The 25,172-nt window shown below is 47.8% G+C and overlaps 6 protein-coding genes across 9 annotated transcripts; all 6 read right to left on the bottom strand.

The window, feature by feature from the left end:
* Positions 1–1,389: 1,389 nt before the first annotated feature.
* Positions 1,390–3,087, bottom strand: LOC100277681 (DUF3475 domain protein). The gene has a single exon (NM_001151184.2). The coding sequence runs from the start codon at positions 2,942–2,944 to the stop codon at positions 1,520–1,522; it is 1,425 nt and encodes a 474-aa protein (NP_001144656.2). The 5' UTR covers positions 2,945–3,087; the 3' UTR covers positions 1,390–1,519.
* A 1,489-nt stretch (positions 3,088–4,576) lies between these two features.
* Positions 4,577–9,695, bottom strand: LOC100277870 (uncharacterized). The gene is given in 7 exon segments (NM_001151325.2): positions 4,577–4,992; positions 5,075–5,188; positions 5,287–5,379; positions 5,487–5,562; positions 6,128–6,253; positions 7,092–7,148; positions 9,465–9,695. Coding segments are annotated over 7 exon segments (648 nt in total). The 5' UTR covers positions 9,593–9,695; the 3' UTR covers positions 4,577–4,938.
* On the bottom strand, positions 7,308–9,293 carry LOC100382009 (uncharacterized). Its single transcript, NM_001174775.1, has one exon. The coding sequence runs from the start codon at positions 9,255–9,257 to the stop codon at positions 7,758–7,760; it is 1,500 nt and encodes a 499-aa protein (NP_001168246.1). The 5' UTR covers positions 9,258–9,293; the 3' UTR covers positions 7,308–7,757.
* A 92-nt stretch (positions 9,696–9,787) lies between the features above and the next one.
* On the bottom strand, positions 9,788–11,109 carry LOC100284427 (uncharacterized). Its single transcript, NM_001371992.1, has 2 exons — positions 10,859–11,109; positions 9,788–10,786 (listed from the first exon to the last, which is right to left on the bottom strand). Exons 1-2 carry the CDS (start codon positions 11,100–11,102, stop codon positions 9,969–9,971), a joined length of 1,062 nt encoding a protein of 353 aa, NP_001358921.1. The 5' UTR covers positions 11,103–11,109; the 3' UTR covers positions 9,788–9,968.
* A 358-nt stretch (positions 11,110–11,467) lies between these two features.
* On the bottom strand, positions 11,468–17,812 carry LOC100279569 (uncharacterized). Its single transcript, NM_001152566.1, has 6 exons — positions 17,474–17,812; positions 16,878–17,346; positions 16,546–16,759; positions 16,364–16,454; positions 12,607–12,678; positions 11,468–12,286 (listed from the first exon to the last, which is right to left on the bottom strand). The coding sequence occupies exons 1-6, from the start codon at positions 17,714–17,716 to the stop codon at positions 12,026–12,028; spliced, it is 1,350 nt and encodes a 449-aa protein (NP_001146038.1). The 5' UTR covers positions 17,717–17,812; the 3' UTR covers positions 11,468–12,025.
* Positions 17,813–18,488: 676 nt separating this feature from the next.
* On the bottom strand, positions 18,489–21,269 carry LOC542484 (sigma-like factor 6). 4 transcript variants are annotated; one of them, XM_008646053.4, is made up of 9 exons: positions 20,962–21,269; positions 20,724–20,872; positions 20,533–20,651; positions 20,317–20,448; positions 19,978–20,236; positions 19,648–19,878; positions 19,404–19,544; positions 19,108–19,305; positions 18,489–19,004 (listed from the first exon to the last, which is right to left on the bottom strand). In XM_008646053.4, exons 1-9 carry the CDS (start codon positions 21,068–21,070, stop codon positions 18,714–18,716), a joined length of 1,629 nt encoding a protein of 542 aa, XP_008644275.1. In that variant the 5' UTR covers positions 21,071–21,269; the 3' UTR covers positions 18,489–18,713. The 4 variants fall into 4 exon arrangements, with proteins under 4 accessions (XP_008644275.1, XP_008644274.1, XP_008644273.1 ...); XM_008646052.4 differs by having other exon boundaries at positions 20,317–20,445; positions 20,724–20,875; positions 20,962–21,237; XM_008646051.3 differs by having other exon boundaries at positions 20,724–20,875; positions 20,962–21,233.
* Between the last annotated feature and the right edge of the window lie 3,903 nt (positions 21,270–25,172).

The raw sequence follows: 25,172 nt of genomic DNA, 5'->3' as shown, positions 1-25,172 counted from the left end.
AGGACAGTGGTCTGAAATGAATGTTGCTGAACTTTGCAAAACACAGTCCGAGAAATAATCCCCCCAGCCTGAAGTGTGAAAGACTCAGTCTAAACGAACAAGCGTGGGACTTGCTCGTTCATTGGACCAAGTAAATTTGCGCCCCATCAATGGCAGTTCCGACAGATTTAACTCATTAAGAATACGACGGAATCTACCCATCACAGCCCTATCAAGGTTACTATTGTTCTTGTCTTCGGCTCGATATATAAGATTAAAGTCCCCACCAATAATCCAAGGTCCAAAACATGCCGAGCGAATTGTGCGCAACTCATTTAAGAACTGCAACTTCTGATCATCTGGTTGAGGGCCATACACCCCAGTAAACCACCAAGGAGTACCAGAAATATGATCAACTTGAACATATACTGAAAAAGAGTCTACTCTGGTCTGAAGAACCTTACAAGTGCCCCCCTTCCAAGCCACCAATATCCCCCCACGCGTGCCCAGTGCAGGGAGACAAATGAAATGGTCAAACTCACATGAAGGTTTGTAGTGTTCCTATCTGCTAGGGTGTTATTTTGTAAGGAATGGTGCCTCTAAACCTGTGTGGACATTGAGTTTGTCTTTCATGATTAGTCTTTTCAATTGATGCACTAGGAGTCTCATTTCCTAATCCATGATTGTTTGTTCTAAATATTTAGAAGCGCCTATTGGCTGACTTGCAATGTGTTCATTACGCTAAATAAATTATCAGCAAAGTGGCGAAAGGGCTTCTAGCTGAGTTGATTAGATAGCTTGAGTAGCCCTCCTCGTGTCCTGAGTTTGATTCTCTGTGAGAGTGAGTTTTCAGGCTGGAGTTAATAAATCCTCTTGTTTGTTGCATGCTAAAAGTATTGGTCTAAGGTCCGTCCCTGATCATGGTTATGGTACCCGTGTGTATGAGTGGGACAGGGGCTTGGAGTTTTTCTCGACCAGCATGAGAAGTTATTAATGCAATTTCTGGGGGCTTTCTTATGCCCGCAGTTTGAGTTTTTTTTCTTTCCATTATTTGTTATGAGCAAAGTGGCAGGCAGGTGACACTTTAGACAGATTGTGAGTGTTACATCTCAGGTCTTTGAAAGACTTGAACTAGTTCTTAGAATCCTTGAAATGCTGGAATATTTGTGTTTGAGTAGCTAGTTATCATCCAGCTAAGGTACAGATTGTTCCATTCCAATAGAAAAGAGGAGCATGAGAGGAGCCAAAGCCATGGCCCCCTCCCTTACTGTCGCTGAAGTATTTTAACCTGTATTTTGATCGACGCTGCCACTGGTGTTTGATATTTATTTATAGTGTATAACAACAGTCTGCTCTGCCGCCATGTGATGATGGAATCGTTGAGATGATGATTGAGTCAACTAACCATGTGTACCTGCCTTAGCTTATTATTTATTCGTCATCAACAGATCCATCCAGAATGAGCAACAAACAGATGCAGATGCAGATGTGCTTGCATCATTCGTATCACCACCACCATCCATAATCCATGGATGCATCGTCATCGGACGGGCGGGCGGGCGGGCGAGGCGAGCATAGCACGGCAGCTCATCTCCTTCTCGAACCGCCACACGTAGTTGAGCCCCACCAGGAGCTCCACCACCGCCGCGTCCACCTTGTCGCGCTCCGCGAACTGCAGTGTCTGCAGCAGCAGCACGCTGCCGTTGCCGCTCCCGCCCCGCTGCTCCAGGCTGCGCTCCGCCTGCCACCGCACCGTCGCGTGCGCCATCGGCGCCAGCCACTCCAGGATCCCAGCCAGCGCCGCGCACCACTGCCCTGCGAGCCCCGGGTCCGCCGCGGGCACCGCGCCGCGCAGCCGCGCCCGGAGCTGCGCGCGCACGCTCGCCGTCAGCATCCCGTACAGCTCGTCCCGCTCCTCGGGGCCCACCAGCAGCGGCGACCGCGCCATCCGCTCGATCGAGATCACCAGCCCGGCGTAGCGCGGCGACAGCGCCGCCGCGCCCAGCGTCCCCGCCGGGGGCGTCAGTGCCGCCGAGCTGTCCTCCAGGAACCCGCCGCCCCGCACCTGCCGTTTCGGAGCGAACGACGGCTGGTTGTCCACGTCGAACAGCAGCACCTCCTCCATTGACATGGACTTGCGCGACGGCGGGGACCGCGCGTCGCCTGACGGGTGCACCGCCGAGGAGAGTGTCAGGCTGCGGTACAGCGGCGGGTGGCGCTGCTCCCGGCCGGCGCCGAAGACGGCCTTGATGCGCGCGAGGGTGGTGAACGCCGCCCGTGCCAGCGACGCGACGACAGCGTCGAAGGTGGAGCCCCAGAGGGACGTCTGCTTCAGGTGCTTCACCTCCTGCCTCTTGGAGAAGACCACCTGCTGCTGCTCCGACGCCGCCGAGATCTTGCTCGCCGAAAGGCTGTTGGCGGCGCACTGGAGGACGACAAGCTTCCGGAGGCCGTGCTCGGCCTCGGCCAGCTCCTCCATGGCCCTCCGGAGCGCGGCGGTGGTGGCCACCTGCTTCCCCATCCTGCTCGCCCTCGCGTCCATCTCCTTCCAGCTGGGCGCCGTCCAGCGGTGCCGGTCGCGGCCGGTGTCGGCCAGCTCCAGGAAGGCGTCCCTGAAGTCGCGGAGGCTGGGGTCCGCGCACCGCGCGGCGAGCGCGGTCACGGAGTCGGATGCGGCCCTGAGCGTGTCCACGAGCTCGGCGCGGGCGAGGCCGACAAGGAAGTCGTCGTCGTCGGAGACCATCTTGCGGACGCCGTGGAGGTTCATGGTCTCGTGGCGGAGGCGTGCGACGGCAGCGTCACCCACGGCTCGCCACAGCTGGAGAAGCTTGGACATGAGGCTGGCGACCTCGAAGGCGAGGATGCCGACGGTGCTCTGCTTCCGGGGCCTCGATGGCGCCCCCGAACCTCCAGAGGCAGAGGACATGGCCGAGCGGACCTTGGTGAGCCATGACTCGAGGGCCATGGACAACGAGGGAGAGGGAAAGCAAAGGGCCAACAACGATTTTATACTACTGCGCAGCTGCGAATTAAAATTAAGCTCCGAGCTAGCTACCAAGACACCACATAAATAATCGGACATATAGAGATATGAAATGAGATTGAGAGACATAGCATATGTAACAGAACCGCTGCCATGCAGTGCACGTCAAAGTTACAGAACCGTCCACTTTAATCTTAAATCAACGTACTTGGTAGCCATTACTAGTCAGTTGCCCCTGCTGCGGTGACATTGGTACATGCGTACACTTTATTTTAATAAAACAAAAAATATGTATGTTCTATTTGTTAGGTGGGTGACATTACAGAACCGTCCACTTTAATCTTAAATCAACGTACTTGGTAGCCATTACTAGGCAGTTGCTCGTGCTGCGGTGACATTGGTACATGCGTACACTTTATTTTAATAAAAAAAATATATGTTCTATTTGTTAGGTGGGTGACACTTGTGCACAATTTTACTTTATTTGTAGCCTGCAATGTACATTGTGAGATGTATAAATACTCCTCCAACTCACCTATTTTAGCTCTCTTGACCATTTGTGCACCCGAAAGACCTATTTGGAGAGGAAGGGAGAGTCTTTGTCTAGTTAGGTGATTGAGATCTAATCATCACCATGTTAGTACATCATTAATCCACCGAGAAAAGCAAGTGTGCATCCACCGTTCTATTTAGCCTTGGATAGATCAAGTTAGAGTTTATGCTTATTACTCTTTGTGATCGGTATCACTAGACGATTTGGTGGTGATCATAGATTTGTGGGTGGCCCAACTCAAAATATAAACATATGTGGGTGATTTACCTTGTCGAACTGTTGAAGAATCAACATGTAGAGAGCACTTGATCGATTAATAGACGGTTTTGATGGGTCTAAGCTGCAACTTCCAACTACCTTAATAGAGTCGAGACTAGAGAGAGAAGGTTTTTTTTTTTCCTGGAAACGGAGAGGGAGGGAGAGAAGGATCATTTCGTAGCTAGCTAATGATGAGAGTGAGAGTAGACGCATTTTGGTGGGTGGTAAACAATGGAAGGTGGCGACTGACCTGCATCATATCTTTTCTTTGGATTTGACCTCAACCGGCCAGGGTCTTCAATCCATCGACATGCATGCGCACCTCCAAAAAGGGTCAAATTTGTTTCTGACTACACATGTATGGACCGGAGGATGGCCAACATGCCCAGCTCCACTCCACTACTCCCACCCACCAGCAATCCAATCTGAACAGAACCTGAATCCATGGGGGTCTTCAGTCACGACATCGACATCTCGCTCGATCAGGAGTGACAGTTCCTGTGTGTGTCTATATAATCTAGATACCTTTTTTTATTAATATATATGTGTGCACTATAATAGAATCCATGCATGAAACAAGTCAACCATGCATCCAACTAATGCCAGAGAGAGAGAGAGAGAGAGAGAGAGAGAGAGAGAGAGAGAGAGAGAGAGAGAGAGAGAGAGAGAGAGAGAGAGAGAGACCTAAATCATCTCTGGGTCGACTATCTATCAATCATATCGAACGAATATGCATATCTCATTATCGCAAGGACAGATCCGATGCATGTAGTAGGATGCACGGATGGCAAGAAGATGCATAATAAATATATCTTTTTTCTTGGTAGGAGACTAGGAGTATATGAATGATTTCTTGGTATTAGCTAGCCAGGGTGGTTGCTGTCCATGTAATATCCTTTTTTTTTTCCCTTAGTGCGCCCCCGGCACCACCCATGGAAGATCATCATGCATCCTGAATCCTCATGATGGCCACCACCACCCACCAGCAGCTAGCTTACGCTGCCTAGTACACAAACTAGGTAATCGCTGACCTGAATGAGAACGAGGGACCATCACAAAGAGACTTTTTTGCCTTTGCGTGGGCAGTACCCAATCCCAGTTCCCAGTTGTGCTGGCTCGTCTGAGTAGCATGCACCTGCACCTCTTCCACCCTTCTCACTTCAATTCAGAAGTTGCTTTCTGAAGCCCAGCCCTTCTTTTCCAAAGCCAATCTCAGCTCCTAAGACGCACACGAAACCAATCACGAGTGTCATCCACTAGTATACAGAGCTAAACCGGTACCAAGATACAAGCACGCATACCTTTACTCTCTTCTTGTTGGCATTGAAATCGATAAATCCTGATCGAGACGCCGACCGATACTGAACCATGGTCTTGTTGCCAGGAGGGAACCAGAACTCCACATCATCTACAAACTTCAGCATCGACAAATGATATCAAATGGCCACCACATTTACGCACATCTAGTAACGCCCACAAAAAGGAAAACAAGGTGCTACCCGCCGCCGCCTACCCCAAATATAGGACTCTCATATTCAACTCGGATATAATCATCTTTTTTCTCTACTATGCGAGGAGTGAAGTTGTCCGGCTTTGTCTTCGTGACCTGGTTCCAACCAAATACAAGATGATGCTGCAGAAAAATATATGACTCCAAGGCGGTAACACCGGTACAATGCTTCTATGTGTGCCATCATGCACATATTTACTTACGACTTCAATTAGTTCTTTCATGGCCTCCTCTTTGGTTATGGGTTTACCGCTCCGCCCATCCTTGGGATTGTAGTTCCTGGACAAAAATAATGTTAATCTACTCCGCAAACCGCGATACAACATAACTGCATGTTGGGTTCTGACAGGTGGGAACCAAAGTCTAGGGGATGGTCCGAACGCTGATCTCGATCATCAGTTGAGTGTTTTCTGGGGACATGAAAAACTGACTGTTGTGGAAATGACGGTTGATTGATGTTACTTTTCCCTTATTTTATATTTTTGGGGCTGTGACCTATAAAAAGGTGTTGCCCGCGTTAGGGTTTAGCTTTTCTGCTCTCGGTTTTCACTGCTCCTGCTTTCTCGTCTCCACGACATTTTCGCTCACCGCCGTTGCTTCTTCCTTTTTTGGAAGAGAAAACAACACAAAGGGCTCATGAAGTCATGATAGTTGTTTCCTCATTACAATTTACACTAGCAGGAACAAGGTGCGAGTTGTTGTGATTGGGGATCAGATAGACGGAGTGAGTTGTAGCATACTCCTGTTTCCTACGCCAGCTTTTAGTGCATGCAGTATATAACAGAGATTAAAGTAAAGCTGCAGCATATTCAGAGAACGGAACTCATGGCGGTAATGGGCTTACCATGGGGGAGCATAGTGATTTGAGTCGCTTATTTCCTCTGATGTGGAAACACAGTTATTGGTTGCAGGGCAGAGAGCAAGGGACGGAGGACTCTTCTGAACGCCAAGGTAGCTTGGTTTGCTGCCACTGGAGCCAAGAGTAAAGGGAAACACACACACTTGTCAGAGAAGACGAGAGGAGAGCAAAAACAACAGATATTCATCAACTGTATTTGCATTACATTCCTGATTCCTCTATGTAGCTACTGGTGTTGCTTGGACCAATCAAGCTTATTAAAACGATAAAACGTTGGAACGCTCATGGGGGAAATTTTGACTTTTAAACGTTTAAACTTTGTTTAAACGTAGTTTTAAACAACATAGGAAAAATACCAATATATCATAATTTCAGACAATAATATGAAGTTAAATACCAAAACAGAGAGTTTAGTGGCTTACCAAAACTTCACCCATGAGCTAGATTGAACCCCAAAAGTAACTAATAGACCGGGCCCAAAAATAGCTAATGGTCTAAAATGCATAAAACACTGCGTTTTACAGTTTATAACGCCAAAACGCTAAAACGTGATTTCAACCTCTAATTAGAGTTTTGACGTTTAAACGTAGTTTAAACATCGTTTAAACGTAGTTTTAATAACACTGGGACCAATTAAGCGCAAGACATGATGCACGGCGAGGTGAAGATGCATATAACAGTGGCCAAGTCCCAAAATAATAGAACTAGTGCAATGCGTTGACTCTTGTGAGTTCCAAAATCATAGAATCCGCATTGTCACTTCGTGTTGTGAGTAGGGTTTCAGGAATGCAATGGAAAGGAATCGAAATTAGCAGAGTAATTTATTATGCATTGGTAGGCAGAGTGGTCACAATACACACACTACAGGTAGAAGTAGAATAGAAACAAAACAGTTGAAGTGACAACACGGGTCATAACATGACTGAAGGAAAAAAAATGAGAAGGGTACCTGAAGTGGAAGATGGCGGCGAGCGTGGCAATCTCACTGCTCCTGAGCACAAAGTCTCTTTTTTTTGGGGGGGGGGGGGACCAAGCAAGCAAATAAGCAAACAGTCAGGTCAGTTCACCATATTACAAAATAGGACGAAATTGCGAATTCTGATAAATACATGTAATGACGGAAGGTAGCAAAGTTTGGTTAAATTAAGCACACAAGGATACTTTTGACAAAATTAGCATTCAAGTGATTTGGATCGATCTTATTCTAGATATCAATATGCAATAAAAAAAAGAGGTCGGGTAACTAATTTGAAATATCCTTGCACTAACTGAATTGCCTAACTCTGAACTGATCATACTACACCACTCATTGTTCTCGAGTTCCAGCCCCCTTTGATCAGTATTCACGCATCAGTCTGCACTTCTTGCTAGTTTCTTGCACTTCCACTCCCAGTAAATGCAATTACTGAGTGTTGTTCAAACAATTAGGTGGCATATGATGACATATCAACCAAACATTTATATTTGAGAAGTTCTTTTTTCAGCCCCATTCTCCTCTAGGCTTCATCGATCTCATAATTCTCATTGGCCGCAGTTCCAATCGTTGCAAAAATCTTAATGCCCCTATCAATGAAAAGTAGTCCCAAATTTGTACATATCACTATCGAGAGTGCATTCAACCATTCGACATACAGGATGCCGATGTCATCCCAACCACTGCATTGCCAGTGCCTTTGGGCACCTTGCGCCTTTTGAGGATCTTACGCACAGAGGCCATGTCATCCCATCTATTCACAGAGCCATACAAGTTTGACAGCAGGATGTATCGGCTGCCATGGCGAGGCTCCAGTTCAATGAGCTTCTTGGCAACCTCCTCACCAAGCTCGACCTTGCCATGCATCTTGCAGGCGCTAGCTAGTGCGCCCCATAAGCCAGGGTGTGGCTCCACGGGCATGCTCTTGACGAAATACAAGGCCTCCATGACACGACCAGAGCGGCCAATCAAATCAACCATAAGACCATAATGTTGTGGGAATGGCTGTATCCCAAAGTCCTCGATCATACTGTCAAACAACCGGCGGCCCTCATTCACAAGACCAGAGTGGGTGCAAGCGCTCAGCAACCCGATGAAAGTTATGTCATTTGGTTGAACGCCAACCATCTGCATCTTCCATAAGAGCGACAGGGCCTGTCGTTCGCCACCATTCATCGCGAGCCCAGTGATCATCGCGTTCCAGGAGTAGATGTTCCTCATGGGCATGGCAGCAAACACCCTGATGGCACTGTGGATACCCCCACATTTCCCGTACATGTCGATGATAGCGGAGGCGAGGACAACACTCATCGCCCCCTGCAGCTCCTGTTCGGCGTACGCGTGCACCCACGCGCCGTGTTCCAGTGACCGCATCTGGGCGCACGCCGAGACCACGCTCACCAGCGCGGGCTCGTTCGGCACGATGCCGCTGCTGTGGACCATGTCACCGAAGAGCCCCAGCGCCTCCCAGCAGCGTCCCGACAGCACGAGGCCACTGATCATGCAGCTCCAGGTGGCGGCGTTCCTGGTAGGCATCGCGTCGAACAGGTCCCGCGCCTCGGTGAGCATCCCGGCGCGGGCGTACGCGCTCAGCATCGCGTTCCAGGATACGACGTTCCGCTCGGACATGGCGTCGAAGAAGTGCCTCGCCCGGCCCAGGCCGCCGGCACTGGCGTGGCCGGTGACCATTGTGGTCCAGGTGACGACGTCGGCGACGTCGGTGGAGACCTCCGCGAAGAGACGGTCGGCGGAGGCGACGTCGGAGGCGGCGAAGTAGGAGGATACGGCGGCGTTGGCGACGTAGACGTCGCGGGCGTGGCCAAGCCTTAGGGCGAGCGAGTGGAGGAGGCCCGTGACCGTGAGCGGGTAGCGGCTGGTGGTGGGGACGACGCGGGCGCAGGCGTGCAGGGAGAAGGAGAGGGAGATGTGGTCGGGTCGGAGGCGGTGGAGCAGCAGGAGGCGGAGGATGAGCGCGCAGGCGGAGGAGCAGGGGGCGACGCGGAGGAGGGAGTTGGCGGAGGCACGGGAGGAGAGGTGGCCGGAGGTGAGGAGGACGGCGTGGGCGATTGGTGGTGCGGCAGCGGCGGCCACGGCGGCGAGCCAGGAGGAGGGCCTGGCGTTACGGATGCCGCCGCTCCCCATTTTTATGCTGCGCCGCGGGAGGCAGCAGCGTCGGCGTCGATCGAGGGGAAAGAGAGCGGATAGAGGAGAGGTCGAAATAGAACTTCCTCTGCTGACGTGGCCGTTATTATTATTAATATTAAAAAATCGAAGTAGACAAAGAAAAGGATGGAAATAAATGGCGAAGGCGAAGATTCGGAAATTGGAACCGTACAGAAACAGCAGTACCTTCGGCCGACTCTCTTGGTGTCGGGCGGCGGGGCCAATGAAGAGGAGGAGGCGGCGGAAGCCGCCTTGGGCATCTCCGCCCCCGCTGACGGTGGCCGGAGGCAGCAGGACACCAGGTACGTGGACATCTTTCTTCAACTTGTTCTTATTGAAGAGGGAGGTCTGGCCGAGCTTGCCTTCCCTGGAGAGAGAATAAAGGAGGAGGAGGAGGAGGAAGAAGAAGGAATGGATGGATGGATGGATAGGAAGTGGCCATATGGGCCAAACCAAACCAAATCAATTGGTGGGTTTGTATCGTGCCAGCGGCCCATATGTAGACTTCCACCAGACCATCCCCGTCTGATTCCGCAGATCATGCTTACAATTAATTATTCTTGGGGCGAGGAGGAGTAAGAAGAAGATAAATGGGCCTCCTTGAGGCTTTGGGCCAGCTAGCCGAACGTACATAAAGATGAAGAAGATGAACATGCATGCTCGATCGCTCAAGCAAGGTAGATATATATATCATCCGATGAGCACTTGTCCGTAGTTGTCAAAGATGTCCTTGACGATGATCCTGTAGGCTCTCTCGGTGGGGTGGTAGCTGTCGAAGAACACGTGCTGCGAGACGTTGTCGCAGACGGAGACGAAGCGGGAGTCGCAGAGTCCCGTGACCTCGATGGTGCCGGTGCCGCAGCATCCCCTGGTGGTCTCAGAGAAGCCGTACTTGTCCCCGCGCTCCATCAGGTCGTCCAGGACGCGGTAGATGTCCAGGAACACCACCGTGGTCGTCGCCAAGTCTCGGTCGGCGTCGGCGACCATCTCCTGGATCCTGGCGTTGTACAGCTGCGCCGCCTCGTTCCGCTTGGGCTCGCACGCCCTGGCGAGGCCACCGCCCAGCGTCCGCTGCGACGGCACGCACCCCACGGGCGGCATCCCCACGAAGCCGATCTTCCTGGCGCCCCTGGAGCTGACGTTGCGGAGGAACTCCTCGGCGCCGCCCACCAGCAGCTCCACGTAGCTCGGGATGTCGTACTCCGCGCTGCGGAACGGCGTCGTGAAGTAGGTGTTGGCCACGTCGTCGGTGCCCGCGCACACTACGAACAGCGCGCCGTCGATGATCCTCGCCGTCTCATCCTCGCCGGCGATATCCACCAGCTTGCCGCGGTACTCGTCGAAGTAGGCGAGCTGCTGCTCCAGCGAGATGACGCTCACTACGAGGGGAGTCAGCGGGTCGAACCCGGTGGCGCCGGACGCGAAGCTGACGCCGGTGAGCAGGTCCTCCGGGCTCAGATCCACGCCCAAGTAGGCAGGAAGCAGCAGCTTCACACCCAACTCCTGGGCTGCATGCATGCATGCAACCATGCATAATAATTATATATTGTCTGTGTACATAACATAACATAACATAGTACCAATTAGGTCGGTTGGAATGAGGCCGTTGGAGTAGCGTCCGGTGGCCTCGTGGTTGAACAAGTCCTTGCCGTAGGGCGGATGGTTGGCCTTGATCACCGTATGCAGCCCGTTGTTGTTCCCCGGGTCCACAATGGAGTCTCCGAAAGCGATCACCGCAGTCACCGCCGGCTTCTGGAACGACGACCAGCCATGGCAGCACCTCGCCGCCACCAGCAGGAGGGAGAGGAGAAGCGAAGGAGTCATGGCTGGTGCTGGCCGCCCTAGCTGCCGAGACGATATATAATCCGATCCAGCCAGCAATCAAAGCAACGAACGCCCTGACTGATTCCTTTGACGTACAAACAGCAGAGGCAAAGGTACGTCTATGATGGCAACGCACCGACATGGATGCACAAAACAGTTACTGGCTTTACTACTACGTACCAAGTCTGCTGTTGGTGCCCTATTGTAGGATGCCGTCCAAAACAGAAGCTTGTTGGACAGGTGACAAAGAGAATGCAATGCGGTCGCTGCTCCTACCTAGTATGCTAGCCATTCAAGACCTGACCATACAGCAATCCCCCTCCCATTTTTTACCCACCTTCAACCCCACAACACATCAATACCATACAGCAGAATGAGCATCTTCTTACTTCAATTTAACACCATCATGCCACAAAACAACAAGTCCAAAAAAAAAAAAAACTCCCTGGCTCTCCAAGTTCAGCTCCTCCATAAAAAAAATCGGAGGTCCTACAACATCCCCCATCCTAACGCAGACGAAAACCAACTAGTTCATCGTAACAACAGCATGATAGCATCCAAGCGCCCGTGTGCAAACGCAACCCCCCCCAGTAAACAACCACAGGGGGGCTACTAACTTATCACACATAATCTTTGTCCTCGGTCCTAGGCGCCTCCAGATATCACCACCTTCGTTTTCCCACTATTCTGCTTCATCTCCATTCCACCAACTGCCCCAAATCTTCATCGCTACCCCTGAATATAACAAGGTAAACCAAAATCTTACCTGAACGCCAGTAAACACGTTCGCTTGTCAGTCTAATACGCCTCTCGCCTCCCCTCCAAAAGTTGCCAAAAAAAAGTTACCACTTGTGCCCTGTCATTCGCGCACCGACAAAACCCCTGCAGTCATGGTGTGAATCCAAACCACTGCCTTGTTGTAACTACTGCTGATCAGAGCTGTCCTCAGCTACTGCAGCCTCTTCATTACCAGAAGGCGATCCGTTCTGGACCACATCATTATGCTTCGGCTCCACAGCGCCAGCAGAGCTAGCAGAATCCTGCAGATCCATGCCTCCAAGATGTGCCGTCAGATTATTGACATCAGGCCTTGGTACAGATGCTGAGCTTGACGGGACATCAGGATTGCTCTCACGAGGGATCACCCATTTCACCCAGTCATCATGCTTCCTGATCTTGTTATCCTGCATTAACAGACACCGCGGCCTATACAATAAGCACAATAGGCCCAAATCATTCAGGGCTCAGGCATTTAAAAAAAAATCAAACACAAATGCCTAACGTGTCTAGGTATGGAATTTACCCACGAGGATGGCAGGGCACAAATTTGAAAGGGGAATCAATTACACCAGTGCATCAAAAAAATTGCAGCTCCCGTGATGAGGGTAAAGCATTGACACAGTGATGAGGGTAAAGCATGGACAAGTTACTCTGTGGACTCTCGCTGCGGGCATCAATGGGGCACCATATTTTGCTTAGACTAAAGCTAAACAACAGAATATACCTTCATTTCCAGAATAGATGAGGACTGCACCGTCTCTTTTATATATTGCAGGTCCTTCTTTAGCCCTTGGACCTACAGAAAACAATGCTCAGAATAATTAATACATTCCTCAAACATACTCAAGGTGACATATCATGTTTTTAAGTAGCGCCCTAGCTTTCCTTCAGCGCTCTGTACAGAAGATTGCACTAGTGGCCAGATGGGGATGATGCCTGTAGATCACAACATTGAACAGAACCAGAGGCAAGATAGAGCAGAAAGATGCCGGATCATAGCATGAACCCACATACAACAACCAACAGGATGCCTAAGCATCGTTGTGACAACTATGCCGCATAAATCATCAATAGAAATAAGTGGTAGCACTGTAATACCAAGATATCACATTAATACAGGAATGCAAGTAGCAAAGAACCTTCCACTGACTGTCAAATGAATTAATTTAAAACAATAGATCTGACCTTTTCTACACACAAGAAAACCAAATCAAGCAATGCAAACACTCTATACATCATAGGCTGTGCTGGTTCATAATTCAAAAGAACAAATATCTAAGTTGCACACATTGTGTTTAAACATCAACTGTAGAAGGCCTCAGCTCATGATATCTATCTGTCGCCGTGGTACAACACCAGTGTACCATAGGTATCCGAGAGAGTTGAAGGATAGAGCGATGGGTGTAAGCTGGAGGCACGTTGATCCTAGGTAGTAGGTACTACCTAGCTACCAGCACACAAGTGATTTGCGGAGGTTCACGCCGCAAGATGCTTAATAGTTAATACCCTACGTCCTCTTTGTGTATGATGGATAGACAAACATCAAGTGAAGAAGGTTACAAGCTTAGATATCAAGTGAGCTGATAATCAACTAGCTCTACCTTCTCTTTTTTGTTCTAGTGTAGTTCTAGTTTAATTGGTTCCTAGTTCACATTTTGTCTATCTTGTTCTGATCCTCATAGCTTCAGACTGCCTTACCATACCCACCCCCCTCTACACTGCTCCACCCCTTCCTTTTATGGCATTCCCCTGATGCTGACACTATCAAACTATAAATCCGTACTACATACTTCAGTTTCTAAGAAACGGAAAACACCTTGAGACCAATACCTGATTCACTATAACCAATTAAGTTACCTACACAACTATAAACCCAAGTAGACCTTGCTGCTGTATGCATAGACATCAAATGAACTAACGGGACGTTTGGATCTATTCATTTTGGAGGAATTGGTAATTACTTAATAACGTAGTCTATTTGGTTTGGAATTTGACATTCCAGCACTTTCCAAAGCTCAGATATAAGTCTATCTCAAATTCATGGGGTGGAGTGTGGGAAATGATGTTATGTATCAACGAAATAAGTTTCTACTTGCAACTTATAAGACGTTCTTCGGATCACTCCTCTATAGCAAAAATGTAGCACATAAATATCTCCTACATATTGCTAATAATAGTATACAAATATATTTCGTATAAAACCATATTAGCTTAATTGATCTTTGCCTAAATTACTATTATTAGAATGGAATTAAATTCCAAAGATCCAAACGGGGTGTAACAGAATTTGAAGTACAACATCATCTGCACAGAATCATTTGCTGCACTTTCACTTCACAATCAGTTGGCAACTACTCATGATTCTGCACTTTCTTATGGATGTTATATTAAATCAACAAAAAAATGTTCTTCGAAGAAAAGGTAATACAGACCATTGCATACAAAAACGCAAGTAGATCAGTATGGAACACTAACTTCAGCCAATACACATCAATCTCAATATGGAACACTATCTTTTTCATTTTTATTCCTATACTCCAACTCCAATACTCGAATGAGCAAATGTATGCAAAGGGAAGTGTTTAACTGAAGCTGAGTTGTGTGCTTAGGCCAGTACCATAAAATGTTAAGAGTGGCCATAAAAAATCTGCAGTTTAGCACACAATCAGAAATATGCCGAACACCATAGCATACCAGACTGCAAGCATTCCTGATCGTCCAACCGAGAATAACAACCCTATCCCACCCAAAAATAAGTTAAATAAATATGAAAGAGAAATACAACACATGTTTGTATATACCAATTGCAATTGATGTGAAAATTAGTTTTCACAGTGCACGCGCACACCCATGCACCCCCACCCTTGCACCCACCCACACGCACGCAGAGAGAGAGCACAACCATCATGCGCATGTAAATGCAACTTCTATACCTGCAGAAATTGTGCTGGCGTTTGGCTGGCGCTAAAACTCTCTCTTTCTTCCATTTAGAGGAGTTGTCTTAGGCGTTAATGGTGGTGTGAGTTTGTAAAACTGTTGTTTCTGTTTTGGGGTTCCCCCCCTTTTTTCTTCTTAATATAAAAATACGCAGACCTCCTGCGTATTCAAGAAAAAAAATACCTGCAGAAATTGACCACCTTATATAAAAAATAAAACAGAAAAGTGACGTCTACACAAAAATGTCATGATCCACAAAAATCATGGAAGGTCAAAAATAAAGCAAAAAGAAAGATACATTCTTTTAGAACCAGGTGCAGATCTCCACTCGCCGTAATCAGCAGGTCAATATCAATCAACACAATCATTTTAGAAGGTGAGCAACAAATATCACACCCATGAACCAATGATCAATAGGAACTACAACCTAACAAGCCAATAATTATTAGGGTCACAGAAGTTTGTTATTAACCCAACAGAATTCAATGCAGTACTGCATGAATTGACTCAAAACTAGACCCTTCACGGTTCATGCCCAAAGATTAAAACACACACACATTTCAGGGAATACAACTTCATAACAGAAACACAGTGTTAAATGTACAAGAATTAACAAAGGGGGCTGCTTAATCAAACCAACACATGACTTCAGCACAGGCCTTCTGATCAGGTTTTGAATTATCTAGCATTTTAAGAGGGATTCTCGGGTCTATGGGTGGATATATTTTAGATCACTTGCTCACTGATTGAGGAACTGTATGCAGTCACTTCTCTTCAAGTGAAGTCCGAACCATCCAGATCACACAGATAAGACCACATCAGAGAAGCCAACACCCAAAATATCAGTTTCCACTTTCCACTGAGTATTTTCCCATGAACAAGTCTGCTATAAATAACTACTGTTATGCAGAAAGTAGATTTGGATATGACACATAGGAGTTCAAGCCAATATACTATGGGATGGACCATAGCAGTTCTTTTCAAGTTATCAGTTTCCACTGATAATCTGCTCATTGATGCATAAACAGGTTCCTACAATAAACTAATACTGTGCTGCAAAAGGTAGATTTGGAGTAGAGTAGGAACAAAATTTCAGATAAAGCAGTCCAACCACAATAATATAAGGAACTAGATAAGCTAATACCAACAGATTAACGCTTACACATAAATAAGGTCATTCTATTTGAATCACACAAAACGATGGTCCACAACATGTGATGCGCGTGAGCATGTTCTTATTACAAAAAAAGAACAAAGTTGCAGTTTAGAGTGACAAACCATCACATTCAACAGGAGACTGTTCTCAACAGGAGCACAAAAAAAAGTTAAAGAATTACTGTCACATATATGGGAGATGTAGCAAGTAGGAACTCATTAGAACTGCCCGATCAGACAATGCCAGAGTATATGTAAACATGTTTTACTATAGTAGATACTAGATAGTGAAGGCCAAAAGGTGGAACAAGTACTAACAATGAATCAGCAACTGAAACTCCAAAGTTTGATATTACAGTAAGCAGTAAGAGTTAAGTAGTTATGGTCACCTTTTTGAAGCCAGCTATAAGAGATATATCAACCCAGCCTTGATCATCCATCTGCTGCCTCAAGTAAACATCTGAGCACAGGTTCTCCTTGCTGTGGATCGAAAAAAGATGATGATCAACGAAAGAACAGTCTTAACAATTGAAGAATTTAGTAGAGAGCACGAGTAGGTCAATGTGGCGACCTGAAGTAGAACTCTATCTGCTTGAGCAGCTTGACACGTTCCTCTTCTACGTCAGGCTCAGCATCAGGCTGAGGCTCAGGCTGTGGCTCAGGCTGCGCTTGGAAGTAAGGATAAGCAGGTGGACCAACCATAGGAGGCGCAATAGCCAGTCCCCTAAGAGCCTCTGGTGGTGGTGGCCCATAAAAGTATATGGGGGATACAGGAGATGACATGTCTGGAGATTATAAAAGAAAGCAATCGATGGGTCACAAGGGACCAATGCAGTAACCCGGACTAAATTTTGAGCACCAGAGCTACAGGTGCAGCAGCATCGAGGTAGATAATAAGCTTACCATGGAACACCATTGGTCCAGCGAAGGGGCGCATGGGTGAGACTGGCGGCGGTGGCGGGCCCATGAACGGTGGAGCGACGGTCATGGGCGGCGGAGGAGGTGGTGGTGGTGGGGCACCTCGCATGTAGTGGCCCATGCCCACTGGTGGTGGAGGGCCACGATAGAAGGGCGGCTCGTAGGCCCCTCTTCGCCTGGCACCAAAGCCTCCACCTCCGCCGCTGCCACCGGCACCATGGTGAGAAGGTCCGGCGGCAGAGGCAGCGGCGGCGTTGCCTCTCCTGCCGCCTCCGTTATTATGGTTCCTCTGGGCACCCCTACCCCCACCGCCGCCGGCGTGGTCCCAACCCGTGGCTGTGGTCCGGTCAGGATGGTCTCGTGGAGAGTGCTCCCCGCCGCCGCCACGCCTGGCGGACTTGTGGCGGACGTGATGGGCGCCGTGCTTTTGCGAACTGGAGGAATTGGCAACGGCCTAGAGATGGAAATGGAATCGAATCCATAATCGAGTATATCTTAGGAACTCGTACCATCGGAACCCATATCATCGGATATAGTAGTACTAGTAAAATGAAGTTAAATAAGAAGAGAAGAGATCTGACCGATGGGGCGGCGACGGGCGCAGGCGAGGAAGACGAGGAGTCTGGGAGCTTGATGCCCTTGGCGGCGTCGGAGAGCGCGGGCCAGTGGTTGGCATCCATGACGGCGGGGCCGTTGGGGGAGGGGTGCTTCCAGGCGGAGCGCTTGGCCGGGGAGGCGGAGGGAGAAGGGGACGGGGCAGGAAACTGGTCCTGCGGCGTCGGATCGGGCGAGGAGTCGGCGGCGGCGGCGGCGGGCGGCTCCATAGTTGGATGGCTGGCTAGGGTTTGGGGTGATGGCTGCTTCCGCTCGGCGGCAGCGGCAGCGGCAGCGGGGGCGGCGATCCGATTCGGAGGCAAGGGATGGGGATGCCGGATGCGCCTAGCACTAGTGCGACTGCGAGTACCAGTCCAGTCCTCTCCCTCTCCTCTCCTCTATTCTATTCCCACTTTCCTCCTCCTCTTTCTCCTGTTACGAGCTTAAATTTCCTTCGTAATTCTCAAAATATGAGTGAAAAATTATCTTAATTTTCGCTTCGATCCCAAAGATCTCGAAGAAAAATTAAGTTTCCAAACTAGCCTTTAATCCTTTTTAGAGATTATTACTGTTAATCAAGGGTCTAAAAATCAAGCAGCACGCCAGTACTTCAGCTTTCTCTTGACTGACCTGCGCTGCCTACTGGGCGAGCCCAGCCCACTGAGGAAACGGACCAGCATTACAGGCCCACGTCGCTCTCACTCCGCGGTAAATTGTTTTTTTATTGGTGGATGACATAATTGCATCAAGCAATTGTAGCCACACAATAAGACGCCATAATTCCATCAATGCTCTGTTAAAATGTACAGGAGCAGAGCTAGGAATTGGCACCATGTAAATAAAAACAACTAACTCATTCACCAATTGTGAAAAGCAAACAAATGCGATCAAAGAGTCCAAAAGTCTCTGTGCTGCTCTGATACATTGTGAAGATGATGGTGCTTGCGAGTTTCTTCAATGTTGCCATTAGGTGCTGTGCAGAAACACTGAAACAAAGAGAGGTTTCATAAACATATGTGCACTTAAACGTACATCCATACATTTAAAGTAAGCTTTGCTCCTCAAACAACCATGTATGAGTATCCATTGTTGAGTACAAGGATGAATGAATGTCAAATGGCAAAAGGGAAAGGAAAAAAACATGAATTCTTCGTCTATCTATACATAATATACCCATTGGCAGAATGGAATGTCATTGTACATGTAATGTTTGCGTGTTGAAGAGTCTTAAGTTAGCAAATCAAAGTAGACGTGGAAGCCCTGTGCTGAGATGCTGTTTCTGAGCTTGTCCAGGGCCTTGTTCTGCACCTGGCGGATCCTCTCCTTGGACAGGCCGTACATGTCGCCGATGACATGCAGGGTCTTGGGCTGGCCGTCGTGGATGCCGAACCGGTGCTCGATGATCTCCTTCTCCCGGGGGCTCAGGATCCCCGTCAGGAAGCTGCGCACCTGCTGCCGCATCATCAGCCTGTCCACGCTCACCTCAGGACCTTCAATGTTGGGGTCCTCGGTGATCTCCTGCAAGATTAGATCATCATCCACCATCAGTGCAGTGAATGATGAATGCATGCATCCAAGATCATCATCCATGATCAAGCAACTAGACTATGGCCGTACGTACCTGGTATGTCACACCGTCGTCTGACCAGACTCGATCCTGCATGGACCGTACTTTCCTGGTTTTCGCTCTCAGTTTCGCCAGCTTTTCAATCGTGATGCCAGCACGCCTTGCCACCACCTCGTTCGTCGGCTGCTCCCCGTCCATTATGCATTCCATCCTCGCTTTGCCCACCTTCCTCAAAAGTGCATACACACTCTCCTGCAACCAGGGCCGTTCCTGACTTTTTAGGAGCCCAGGGCGAAATATGAAATAGAGGCCTTATATATAATTGATCATAACAAACAGTCAATTAATACCGGCAACCGGATTAGTCTTGAATTCTTGAAGATGGACTTTTTGATCGACTGGCGTATCCACCAGTACGCGTAGGTCGGGAATCTGCATCCCTTGCTCGGGTTGAACTTCTCAAAGGTTTTCATCAACCCACAGCATCCATCCTGGTGGCATTCAGAACAAGAAAATCAAGATATCTACGACTCCTATAGTAATGTAATGTAATGTAATAAACAGCAAGCAAGCAAGCAAGCAAGCAATCTAAACCTGAACCAGGTCCTGAATGTCAAGGCCACATCCTTCATATTTCCTAGCAACATGTATCACAAGGCGGAAGTTGGAGCGGGCCATCTTCTCTCGGCACCGTCTTCCGGTGCGCACACAGGATTGCAGCTCCCTGCAGCTCATTCCTACGGCTTGAGCCCACTCTTCAACTGTTGGTTCACGACCACACTGAGCTTGCAGGTTACGCTGAGCCCCCTCCAGCTTCATAAGATTCTGTGCAAAATATATGTATATACTTCTGATTCAGCCAGTAATCAATTTAATTAACCTACTACAAGGGCAATTAAATGATGATAGAAAAAGAAGCCGTGCCTGTATTTGACTGAACATCTGTTTCTCCTCTTTCGCTGTCAAGAACTCTGTCGTCTCTCGATCCCGTAGAAACAACCTAAAAGGCTCGTCTGGATCAAGAACTCTGCCAAACTTGTCTTTTCTCTTTGAGTTCACACCACTGCACGCCACACCATTATCCAAAGCCCTGTGGCCGCCGTTGCGTTTCTTGGATCTCCTCTCCAGTAACCGAGTGGATCTAATAAACACTTGATCATACGAATGGTTTGGATCCACACTGCTGTGGTGGCAACACAATGGTGGTCAAGTGTTAGTATAATAAAAGACATAAAAAGAGTGTTTGACGTTGAAGGAACAAACCGGCGGTGAGGCTGTGGTACATCCAACTGTGGTTCCTCTGTCAGCTTGCCAAGATCCAATGTTCCAGCTGGTTTGGCCAATGATGCTGAAGAGCTCTCCGAAACAGAATCATCATCATCATCCTCTTCACTGCTAATAAATTCAGGCCAGAATCAACAGCGGCTGCCAAAAGATTACTTGGGAAGGAAGAGGGAAAACAGAAGCTGCCTGCCGTACATGAATGTTGGCTGGTAAAGCACTCGGCTTGTTGCTTCTCTCAAATAGCTCTCGAAATCACTATCCTCAGCCTCCTGTTGGGTAATGAGCTTCCTGCCGTCAACGTGCTGGTCCAGAGCCTGCAGGGGATCGGAGATGGTTATGAAAATCAGGTAGTACAACAAGGAACGAGGTGAGTGAGACACACACACCATGCCTAGAAGCAACTCGAGCAAAGCCTTCTCGCCCTTCAAGGTCAAGGTGTCTTTGGAGCCGTGAAGCTGCTCCTCTGCCACAAGCGACGGCGAGTAGTGGCACGCCGTGGATGCTCTGCTGCTGCTGGTGTCATGTATCATTGGAACTGCTGCCAGATGGTAGCGGATGAGCTCTGCCAGTGCCCAGGGACAATAGTATCTGCAGATTAGAAACACATACAAGGGCTATATATACCTGTGGTGCGGGATGGGGATGGGGAGGAGGAGACGGAAGCACTGCTCCTGAAGTTTGGAGACGAGCTAGCAAAGAGGGGCGAAGAGAGGAGGCTTCTGCTGGAATTCATGGACTCCCTCCCTGGCAAGCTAGCAAAGGTTGAAGAAGGGAGAGGCAAGAAAGAAGACACACACGCAGGCAGCACAGTTTGATGTCCCTCTGGCTGCTGCTCCTCCTATCCAGGAGAGGGTCAAGACCAGGTGGCAGGCAAGCTGGGCTGGAGGCATTGGCACTCCCAGTCCAGTCCCATGTGATGTGAGAAGGAGGATAAGGCGCGCAAGGAGCACCATGAATTTACTGCCACGTGGGGTTGCCATGCGACCATATCCATCCGCCATATGCCCTGCCCTGGCTGTGCTACCAGCGGACTAGCCAGCCAATCACCGAGTCCAGTTCTTCCACAGTTCGCCATCGTGCTTGTCCGCCATGGCGTTATAACCCAACTCCCGTTCGCTTTCCCTCACAATCACCTCACCTTCCACCCCAGCATATTATGCGCTATCAGCGCTGCAGGTGCCACCAAAGCCTGAAAATCACCAGTAACATGTATCAAACAACATTTCTTCTTTAAAAAAAACAACATTTCTTAATCACAGCAACCCCACCAGAAAGAAAGCTTTGCTATTCTCTCTGACAACTTCTCAGAGTCATATGTCGGGCGTGTTTGGTTCGGCTTTTTTCTGGCCAGCTTATCTGAAAAGCTGTCTGTGGGGAAAAGCTGGCTGTTGGGAAAAGCTGGTGGTTAGAATTAGGTGTTTGGTTCGCCAGCTGTACAGAAAAGCTGTTCGTCAGAATCTACGTGTTTGGATACAGATTCTCAAATTGCAGATTCTGTTGGAACAAACGATAAAATGAAACCCATAACGCAGATAAAGTTCATTACAAACTAATTAGTGGAGTTGATTACATCATAAGTACCGTTACAATTGCACTAAGTTAACTACGACACTAATGCATTTGCAATTGCATCTCGAAAATCACTCATGTCTAACTCATCAGATGTGCTAGTACTACTCTCACCTGCAGGTAGATCATGACTTAGGCTATTAGGTCCTACTTCATCAAAATCTCTATCGTGTAGAGCACTATCTCTAATGAAGTTATGCAGTGTCATACATGCAATAATTATCTTCGATTGTTTCTCAAGCGAAAATGAAGGGAGACTTAATAGAATTCTCCACTTCATTTTTAGCACCCCAAATGATCGCTCAACAACATTTCGTAGGGATGAGTGCGCATAGTTGAAAACTTCTTTACTCCCAATAGGTTGCCTCGCATTTTGCCATTCCGTAATGTGGTACTTCTGACCCTTATAAGGTGCAAGGTACCCCTTTCTATTTGGATAACCCGAATCGACAAGATAGTATTTACCTGCACAAACTCAAAATACAAATGTTACGTACATATGACATAAAATAGTACTGTATTATACTAATGAACAAAATATTTATATACCTTCCGGTGGATGGGGGAACCTGTCGGCATAAGTTATTAAAGTATCTTGTAGTACTCTTGTGTCATGTACGGAACCTGGCCATCCTGTCACCACAAATGTGAACCTCATATCGAAGTCACATACGGCCATTACATTCTGCGACGTGTAACCGTGTCGGCCAATATATTTCGCTTGTTCCGAAGCCGGGACTGACGCTGGGAAGTGACTACCATCTATTGCGCCTATGCAATCCTTGAAGTGTGGCCAAAACCTCGCCTCTCGCAAACGATGATGAATCTCGACAAAATGTGGGTCTTTTGGCTTGATTGTGTCAGATGACATCTTATAAAGTGCATTAAGGACATCACTATACTTGCGGCTAATTGTTTCCAATGAGTGACCAAATTTATTTCTGATCTGCCTAAACGATTGTGGACCCCCACATGCCCACAAGAATATGCCAAGAGCTTCCATAGTACTGACACCCCTGCTTGGAAGCAGACCATAATTTTGTACCAACGTGTCATGCAATCGACGAAAAACAGTTCTTCGCATCCGAAACATGTCAAAACAGTCGTTACTAATCTCCAACGTTCTTTGAACCCATTGAATACCAGATTCGACCAATGTTCTTCTAGGAGCCCGACTGAAATGCCTGCCCCAAATGTCAACAGCATAAAGAGCAACAAGCATTTCTCCATCTGTTTCGTCATTAGATGTGTGTGCATCCATTTCATCATCAGATGTGTGTGCATCCATTTCATCGTCATATGTGTGTTCATAAGGGTCACACATCTGCATGGAGACAACCAAGAGCCACAATTTCATATGCAACCACAGTTTATAAAACACATATTAAAGAAGCCGAACAGTTTACAGGCATATGCAGTTCACAGATTCACATAGCTCACAAAGTTACAACTATGATTATTCTGATACATGTTCAACTCGATTTTGTGGAAAATTGTTTGAAAGCGAAAATGATACTAACGAAAACTGACACGACATTACTCATTAACCAGACACAACTAACATACTGAACACATAAGAATCAGTTGTCCGACCAGCAGCATGTAGGTGGACTTTTTTAACATCTAATGAAACGACATGCCTGATGAAAAACACAACCAACGATAATAGTAAACATGTACGACTCTGTTGTCGGACGTCCACCAGCTAAGTGCTCTTTTTAGTTTCTAACTCGTAAGCATTGCGAAGCCAAGCGATTCTTCCTTCTTTTGTCTCCAAGTTTGCAAAAACATCTCTATACTTCTTATGAATCAGAAGATGCGTCGCAAACAAATGTAGTTCGCTCCCTTCAGGTGATCCATCTTCCTTGACTTGTAGCAACTGCTTTTTAATCTCTAATCGAACCGGGTCATTGTCAGAAGAGGTAATGGACTTGTTTGTGGTCAATGAGCGGGACTCAAAAGCCTCCACAAGTCTTTTCATGTACTCTTCCCTCGAATCTTTTTTCTTCTTTGGTTTTGGGGAATCATGGCGCATCTTACGCTTCCCAGTAGCATTTGTGCAGGGGTCAGGTGTGCTGTTTCCACCCCCACCTAAAGTGTAATCCAAATGATCATCAGAAGATGAATTAGCATCCTCCACGCCAGGAACCAGGGTTCTTTCATTTGTGCAGACAATGGGTCCAAACATAACCTTTAGCTCGTCCTCATTCTCTAGGGGGGCTGTTTTGAACATAATACAACCTGGCATTGCCTGCACCAATTCGTAGTCCTACTTTTAGATGGCCAATACTAATGTTAGTCTACGAAAAAAAAGTTGAACTTACTTCATTTTGCTTGGCCCACCACTCATCTGGCGCACTGATTGAACCAGTATGAGGGTCTCGACCAAGACCTGTAGCCCTTTCATTAAGAGTTTTCCACTGGGTGAACATTCTCTTCAACGAATCCCACCTATTCTTCATTTGATCCCTGGTGTAAGTGTGACCAGTGCGTTCCTTAAACTTCCTTATGAGGTTAGCATACCCTTCTGCATTTAGGAATTGTTGTGGCCTGTTGCGAGCATTGACCTCTTCTACACAAATTTCTGTGTAAATTTTTGTTGTTCTACTATCCCACTTTGCAATCACTTTGCCGGACTTGTCCATCTAGTGCATAACAAGTATATAGTTTTCAACATACGTAGTAGTGTTCCCGAATTAAAAACAACAAAAAAGATGAAGAATATACTGGCCATATTATGTTCAGATAATACCGTAAGTACTAAGATTGCAATTTCATTAATTACACAACGAGAACCTTAAATAAACTGGTACTGGACACAAAATGTCAGGGAACACATTTACAGCAGCCCATGAACCAAAAGAACAAACTGATTCCCTGTTTCCCTACGCCCTTAGTACAGAAAAGCTAAGGGACTTGAACCCTGTTATTCAAACACCTAACTCCAAGGTTGACTCCCTTCTACCTTAAACATCATTGTCACTAAACGAAGGCATCTGATCGGAGTCATATTCAACTCCCCAAAAGTTTTGGAAATGCTCCGCAAAGTCCCAATGTGGAGTCAGGTCGTCGTCAGATGGGGGTGGTGACGACAAGGTAGAAGGTTCATAGCTGCTGTCAACCGGGATGTTAAAGTTGTTCACGATGTCCAAATGCTCTTGCAACACCAGAGAGTCTTGCTCCAGCATGCAAGTTATCTCCTCCAAAGCTACACGAAGTTTGGTAGCATCAAATGAGGTCAATCCGCGTCTAGGATGGATTGTTTC

The sequence above is a fragment of the Zea mays genome, chromosome 5, assembly GCF_902167145.1.
Source record: "Zea mays cultivar B73 chromosome 5, Zm-B73-REFERENCE-NAM-5.0, whole genome shotgun sequence".
In the NCBI taxonomy this organism is placed as follows: Eukaryota; Viridiplantae; Streptophyta; class Magnoliopsida; order Poales; family Poaceae; genus Zea; species Zea mays.
This window is presented reverse-complemented; position numbering and strand designations above follow the sequence as displayed.